The sequence below is a fragment of the Chelmon rostratus genome, chromosome 2, assembly GCF_017976325.1.
Source record: "Chelmon rostratus isolate fCheRos1 chromosome 2, fCheRos1.pri, whole genome shotgun sequence".
Taxonomy (NCBI): Eukaryota; Metazoa; Chordata; class Actinopteri; order Chaetodontiformes; family Chaetodontidae; genus Chelmon; species Chelmon rostratus.
This window is the reverse complement of record NC_055659.1, coordinates 21,075,113-21,083,682: the sequence shown is the minus strand read 5'-3', so window position 1 is coordinate 21,083,682 and position 8,570 is coordinate 21,075,113. Positions and strand designations below refer to the sequence as shown.

Genomic DNA, 8,570 nt, shown 5'->3' with positions numbered 1-8,570 from the left:
TCACGCAAGCACCCTTACGTGACGAAACCTCCGTAGATGGGCTCACTATAGTGGAAAAAGCACAGGAAACAGACAAAAACCCCACATGCACACACACATTTATACATGCGCGCTTCCCTATTCATCTGTCCTCCACTTCATTTATCCCTCATTTCCTTCACTCTCATTTCCTTTCTCGCTCTTAATGAAACCATGTGCACGGCACACAATCAAGCCCCTGGGCCTGCGCTGCATTGTCAGAAGGGTGCACACGACCCCATTTTCAGTAGTGGAGGCATTATTAGCGTGCCGTGACAAGAGACAGTCGTCCGCCACTGCGCACACACAAGACACAAAGACACACAACCTGCAGTCTCATCACCACCGGATCACTGGGATTTATTTCAGCGACGGCAGGAGTGTGCCTGCGCAACTTGACAATAAATCAACACATCATACACTCTATAGTGACATGTCAAGATAATACACTCAAAAACCAAGAAGGACGGTGAGTAGGAAAGAGGATGTGGGTTATTCTGTGAGGGTGGATAAATAAATGGACGGATGAATAGAAGAAGGACAGAGGGAGGCGAGAAATAGACGGGATTGACACGATCTCTCCTTCTTCACTTCTTCCCCTCCTCTTCCTGCTTTCTTTAGGTTTCTCAGCCGTGATTCGTCAGCGAGCTCTGGAAAGGGAAGGAAGGAGACAAGGGGGGGGTGGGGGGTGGGGGAGAAGAGAAACCATCAAATTATAAATTTGCATTACTAGAACCCAGGGGGAAACTCACAAACATCAGGATGCATCATGGGAAATCCAGTACCTCACACAGCGCAATGCACATTACCAAAAATAGCAAGAAAGTATCACCTCTAAATATCTAAATATCACTGAGGGAAAGCTGAGACTTTCTCTCCTGGAACCCAACTAAGACTTTTTGACAGCATTTTCTACCACATGTACAATCCAGCAAATAGTTCTGTGCCAACTCAAAGCAGACGAGCACGGGTTCGCTCACAGGCTACATTCAGTGCCGTCTTTTATTGACTGCATAGCTATCTATGTGTCGAGCTGGATCATCTTCATCATCACATTTTTGATAAAGACAAGCATAACACTTGCATTTCATCAATAAACTGGTCAAATTAGATATTACTATATTTCATTCTTGAGCGTGAAGAGATGGAAACATACGTGATGTTCTGTAAACATTGAGGGACACAGAGGAACTGCAGCCTGATAGGTGCACTGAGCGTGGCCCTTGCTACAGAAAGTCGGACCTCTGGCCTGAAAGTGTTTGGCCTGTGGCTAATACAGCTGGTGTTTAACTGCATGCGGCAACACAGAAAAACATAGAGAATCACTCAGGGTCAGGACACACACAGACACACACACACACAGACACACACACACACATGTTCAAGCTCTAATCCAGTGAAGCACATTAGCTGCAGGGAAGCTCTGGTGGTTTATTGGTACAGTAGACCTGCACTGGAGATATTTAGGCCACACTCTTAACCTGACCACAGTGATTTCTTTTTGGTGGAATTGCTGTAAAAACAGCAGCGATTGCAACAGATTGAATAACCATTTAAACAAACTTGTTTGCCTAAATTTGCCAATTACTCTACAAACGCTGCAGTGTGTCTGAGAAATGTCTGACCTTTTCCGTGACTTGCTTTAATTTTATTTCTGCATTCAACCTTAAAATCCAAGAGCCTGTAACCGCCTTTTCCTTGCTTATCGGGACTCTGCACTGTTGCCATAGCACCGATGCTTAGTGCTGAAGTGGCAGCACCAGACACGGCTCATGAAGAAGACTGTGGACTGGGGGGAAAGGATGAAGGAAAAGAGTGAATAGAACCTTATTTCATTTATTAGTCCATGCACGAGGACTGCACTGCAAAAAGCAAATCTAATTAAGATGGAATGCCTCAAATCAAGGCAATTTATGCTTGTTTGTTGTCAGACAAGATGTATCTTCTTACCAGGCAGGTTTTAAGTCAAAGTATTCCACTTATTTTAAGCTTTTTGTCCTTCTTACTGAGACTTTCTAACTGGTTCTGAGTAACTTAGTGCTTGAAACTAGAATTTCAAGAATTCAAATTTTATGAAATATTTTTGACATTTAAGTGTTTTTTCCCCTTTGTTTTTTAGAGGTGGTGTATGTGAATCGTGTTTTTGTATCTGATGCAGTGGTTAGAGAAACAGGTGATGCTACAGAAAGACTGAGATTTTTTCATTTAAATAATTTTGTACATCCAACTTCAGTGTGTAATATGCCTGCTTAAATGACTCTATTGTCTACAATGGGTGACTCAACAATTTGTCCAGGGTAGGGGTGCATGATAGTTATTGGGCCAATAACAGGAAATTATGACGTCATTCCGATAAGTCTGATATCATGACGAACAGCCCCGATAACATATGTGTTTTTGTCAGCACGGCAATGCCTCGCTCCCACTATGAGCGTATGAGGACGGCCGGCCTGCTAAAGACACTAACGTTAGCAAGGCAGCCGCAAAGAAGCCACCGCGACTGACACACGACGCAAGGCTTTCGAAAAATCCAAGAAATTTGCCAAAGATGACCCACGGGCTAAGGTTATTGAAGATTTAATCATGGACATGATGGCGCTTGCCTTACTATGGACTGCCCTTTTTTCAGTTTGTTTACATAGGTAAGTCTAAGTAAGGGATAATGTATCTTTCTTTAGAATGACATAGAGGCCCGATATTTCTCCATAGGAACCTGCTCACTATATGTTATCCCACTTAGAACACGGCTTACTACTAAAGCATTCAATAATGTGACATAAAATAGTGATATAAACACTTTTATTGATTTAAAATGAGCCTTCTCGTCCGTCACATCTCTCACTGCGCAGCGGCTCTGAAAGTAAACACGTACGTTGCGTAGCAACCGCCTCTCACTGTGTGCCGCTGGTTTGGTTTTGTTTGTGGTAATGATGTCATGATGTTAGTGTGTGTGTTATCGGTTATCAGTTATCGGTATCGGCCTTTAGGAGCTGAAAGTTATCGGTTATCGGTATCGGTTTTAAAAAACAGTTATCGTGCATCCCTAGTTCAGGGTCCACATTCATGGAATATTCAGTATATCAGTATATCAGTCACTTTACTCTTTACTTACATGTATGTAATATTAACATTTCATTACTTTAAGTTTGTTCCACTGCAGGATAAACAAGCTCACCATATCGCTAAGACTATTTTTTAGACAGTGACCATTCACTCTAAGACCTCAGGTATTCGCTACCACCTCCAAAAAATAATGTCAAATCGACTAACATCCATCAACCCCTTATCCCACCAGCCACTGACTTATAAAGAAAGCCCATCGTGTGTGTGATGTTTGCATGATTGCAATTTTTCATGCTGTGATGTCGACTCTGTAATGCTTGTTCCTCTGTCTTCTTTTGTTTGCTGCAAATCAATTGTCTCTGCAAGGAATTAATAATAAAGTTGCATATTTACAGAGAGGTTAAATTTTAAAATAAGTGCAAAGAAGTCCCAAAGTGGTGCTGGATCATAGTTCCTCTGTGAGATGTAACGGTGGATGGAAAGACATTTCCTTGCCATTGACTTGTAATGGCACAAATAACTGAAACAAAGCAATGAAATGTGAATACATTAGATTGTTCTGATGGCTTACTCAACAACTTAGGTTGGTTTCTTATTGGATTCTTCCTTTTGGTACATGATAGGGTTCATTCCAAAACACAAAAGAAATCATGTAAGAAGAGAAACATTTTCTTAATTGACTTTAACAGTTTCAAACAAATTAAATCATAGGGTCCACTTACACTCTATCATAATTGTGCGTTGTTGTAGTGTAAGAAACAGTCATAGCTGATTATGTTTTAGAGAGCCAGGTGACTAGGACACAAGTGAACACCTCTTGTGTCAATACATAGAAACACACAATCGCAGGGAAAGACACAGGGTGACCCAGGGTTAGTGAAGCATTAGCTTGTGGCTGCTGGGTGGGCTAGCTGGCATGCTAACTCGGCTGGCAGACAGATATGCTGGCGGCCAGGTTAGCTGTTCGCTTGCCAAGTGCATCCGAGGGCATCACAGCCTGTGCCATTGAATTGGAGATGAGCGGCAAATGTGACAAGGGGATTTAGCCTTACTGTTCCACTCACGTCCTGAGATATAAAGGGGAACAGTGTGTGTCTGCACATGAGCATGGAAACACACTATTTGTGTGAAAGTGGCTCTGTGTCTGCAGGAGTTTATGCGTGCATTAGCATGTGTGTAGGTGCATGCATGTGTGAGTTTGTGGCAGCAGAGTGTGTCGGAATTGCAACGCTCATATACAGCAGTGTGATGGGACATTATGCCTCATGCATAGTGTATGAAGAAGTTCCTGAATTTCAAACTGACCCCTAGAACCTCCAACAGTACACACGGTTCAGTTTGGTGACCCAGGTCCAAATTTGGACTGCCGCCATCCACACTTGGATAATTTATAGACAGGAAAGGCTTTTTATGCAGGACACCTTGGGCAGGGGAGGGCAGCCGAATACTCAAGCTCAGGGTGTGCACTTTTTAAGACGTACACTTAGTGGCCTGTTTATCGGGTACACCAAGCTTCAGATAATGCTGTCTAATCCAACAGACCTGCAATAAATCCTACGTTCATGAAGGTTATATGTTTCAGTTTTTTGTTGAAACTATTTTAAAGAGGTGTTGGTTCCACTTCATGGTCATCCTGTCGAATGCAGTTTTGTGGCTTAATTGTGCTGCGTTTGTTCAGAGGCGCAGAATTTTGTATACAAAAACTATGACAAAAAATACTGAATAAGAACTAAATAAAAAGTAGCCATTGAAAACGAGAACTATGACTGATTACATTTTCCATCAACAAATAAAAACCATATGATAATGTGACAGACATAAACGGACAAATGAATTAAGTACTAAATCATATATAATACTAAAAGTGATTCAAAATTAACATTGGCCTAATGTCTGCATTATTACTGTATATCTTTGCCTATCTGACAGATCTAAGGGCAACTATTTTACATTATCCTCAAGTAATTTTATTGTGAGGTCAAAAATAACCACAATTGATTGATCATTGTTCCCCCATTTTTATGCTTTTTCTACCTATTCACATGAGCTGGAACAAGCAAAAAGTACAAAGTTGAACCAACTACTTCTCTTCATTACCACTGACCCTTGCTAAGATGGAAAAGTGTCTGCTGAGATTAGATTTAATACGTACAAAAACACTGATTCACAGCAGTACACACAGCATACAGACACACAAAGACATGTTTTCTTCCACCTGCCAGTTTCCGTCCAATTAGTGAGCAGTGTAAGGCGTGGATAGATTGTTGTGTTTGTGGGCCAGGAATCGACTTTGAACGGCAGCAGCATAGAAGCAACAGTGTACACACACTGGGTGTGTTCACATTTCTCCAGTCACAAGCTAATGGGCAACATACAGACAGCAAACCTACATATAAACGCATGTTCACAAATATAAGGAGACGCTCGGTCACGTACGCACACACAAACACACTCGTCTCGCTCACTTGCCTTTCCTCTGTGAAAAACAAAAATAACAGACAAGTAGAAAATCAATAACTGTCTTCTCTGCTCAGTGCTAACAGCACTCAGTTCCCTCCCTCTCTCTGGAGGAACAGAGACAGTTGCCAGGACTGTCAATCAGACACTCACAGAGTGGCTGTGGCTATGGCTGCTTTATAAACACACAGCCTTTCACTGATTACACAGTCAGTAAGACAGCCAGACGCTTAATCAGTCTGTCAGTTAAGGGGGCCTCCTAGTCAGTCAGTCAGCTAGTTGGTTACATGTACAGGCCCATCTAAACTGTTCATTCAGTCAGTCTGTATGTTGGTCGGGTGGTAGGCCGGTTAGTTGGGAGCACTGACTGCCCGGACAATTTCCAGCACTTATTCATTTAGCCAGATTGTAGTTTTGACAGACAGTTGAGCTGCTGTATGTAAGTGTTCAGTTGCTCAGTCTGTCTGTAAATCCTCAGCCATCAAAAAGCACTGATTTAATGTTTTAGATGCAGTCACTGATGTAATGTGATGCAAAGTCAGTTCATAAGACTAAGTTGCATATAAAAATGGCAGAATTCCCTGAAGGGTTTAAACAAGTGGCAAACTTAAATGTCCTGCATAATTTTGCCACCCACATTTGATCAACTTTTGGATCTTTTTAGCCACAGTGCCGGTCGGTCAGTCAAAAAATATCTCGACAACTATTGGCTAGACGGCCATGAAATTGTGTATAGTCATTTGTGGTGCACAGAGGATGAATCCTGATGATTTTGGTGATCCCCTGACTTTTCATCTGGTGCCACCAGCTGGACAAAGTTGTCACTCATGCTGTAACATGCCTGAACATCAACAAGATGGATTGGCACAAAGACAACTGTTGGATGGATTACCAGGAAGTGGTGCAGTCTTTGTGAAATTTGATGGGCCCCTGACGTTTCATCCAACGGCATGATCAGGTCCAAATCTTAATTTGTGCGAGTTGTTGATTTATCCATGTAAAAGATTTTCTTTACACCAAGAACTACAGCCGCTCTGACAGGTGGTAGTGTGGCTGTTAGATATATATAGACACAGTGACCGTAAACAACCCCTCCAGACACATTTTAAGACATATAAAATACTCTGTATCTAATATCAAGAAAAATGTCAAACACATCTCATATAAGAAAAAAATGTTTTTCCAGGAATATGTCCAATGTGCAAACTACTGAAAAAGATTTGTAAGTCATACAGATTTTCAAAAAGAATATGCAAATAAAGATAAGACTGACCACATGATCAGCACAGTGACCAAGGCCAGAAAACAGAAATATATAAACTATCAAGGCTACAGGTGGCGAGTGTTTGATAGTCAGCAGATAGATTTTATGTGGAGTATCAGTTTTAGTTAAATGGGCACCATCTGGGCCTCTGCATGCCTTGTGGTCTAAGGGGCAAAGTTTTGACTCCAGCTGGGGGCCTCTGATGCAAGTCACCCCCCTCATTCTCTCTGCACATTTCCTGTCTGTTTCTACTGGGAACTACTGATTAATATAGGACAGCACTGAACTGTGTGGGTTGCTGCATTTTGATTTAACATGCATTCCAATCAGCAAAATGTCATTGTCATGGTAATACTGCTTGTCAACTTTTAGAATTTTCATTAACATATTTTAAACGACAGCCCACAGACATGAGGTTGTCTCACGCTGGTTAAGCAGGAACAGTAATATTCCCAAAACAAAAAACTTGACATACCTGCATACATAAGCTGGAGGCCAAAGACTCAGTGAGATCAAGCAGCTAACAGTATGATGAAGATGATAATGATTGCTCCATTCACAGAGTAACACTTCAGTCTTCACCCAGCTAGTCATTTTGTCACAGTTTACCCCAACACCTTATCTGTATCCAAATGAAGGAAGACACATGGTAGCTCAAACCTGGCACGACCGAATCGATCACATGCTGAAGACAAGGAGGTCAGTGGAGTGTGGCAGCGTGGATTAGATGTTCAGCTGGATGCTGATGGACCATTATATGTATTTGAGAGGGAGAGAGACAGAGAGACTGTTGGAGGATGGAGGGGAGGCACATGAGAGGGAACAGCTAATCTTTATGTGCCCTGCGCCTTCACGGGGTGGTCGCCTTGGAGATGATGGATGTGAAGGAGAGGTGGGATGGAAGGAGGAAACGAGAGAGACATAAAGGGAGAGAAATGTGTGAGCTAGCACATGTGTTTGTGTGGGCAATATGGATGGGTTTAAGATATTCACAACACGGGCGTGTGTCAATATTTCTTTTTACGTGTGTTGCCGGAGCACTATAACAGCATGCAATGAAAAAAAACTATGAAGCAAAATAATAGTGATTTATAGAACGAAAATGACTGAGAAAACACCATACGTCATGTTAGTATTAGTGCAATTTTACATCACACAAAAGCTGTAATCAGTGGAGGAGGTATGCTAGTATTCTATAAAGAAAATATTAATAACAGGGATATTACAATATACAGAACTGTCTGGGTCTGTGTGTGTGTGTGTGTGTGTGTGTGCGTGTGTGTGTGTGTGTGTCTGTGTCTGTGTCTGTGTGTGTGTAGGACCAGATTGCTGTTGAATAGAGTGGCTCTGTTATCAGATTAGAGTTAGCAGGCAGGCCAAGGCTCTCAGTGGGGCTCATCACCTGCAGCTACTGATAGCCAAACACATACATAAACACAGACACACACATGCGCACAGGCACACACAAACACACACTTTTTTTCCTATTTCCTCTATATTTTACAATCGTAAAATCTGACATTTTTTTGTCTCAGCCTCTTGTTTCTCTCTCCCAAAGTAGTGACTGACAGAGCCTCTTCTTCACTTTCTTCTTCCTTCAATACAGTCTGCCACTCCCTCATCCTCCCTGCTGACAGAACCTCTCCTCTTCTCTTTATTCATCCTCTCTACTTCTCTTCATCATCCACTCATTCTTACTGTATCTCTCTCTTACAGTTTTCTATTAACCCTTCTTCACTGACAGGCACTCTTAAGCCTCTTTCTCCCT

General features: G+C 42.0%; 1 protein-coding gene across 1 annotated transcript in view; it reads right to left on the bottom strand.

The window, feature by feature from the left end:
• Positions 1-349: 349 nt before the first annotated feature.
• LOC121621665 (MICOS complex subunit mic25a-like) overlaps positions 350-8,570 on the bottom strand; it is a 60,115-nt gene continuing 51,894 nt past the window's right edge. Inside the window, exon 8 of the mRNA XM_041958217.1 lies at positions 350-668. Coding sequence (XP_041814151.1) covers positions 645-668 — 24 coding nt within the window. The 3' untranslated portion in view covers positions 350-644. The remainder of the gene's footprint in view (positions 669-8,570) is intronic.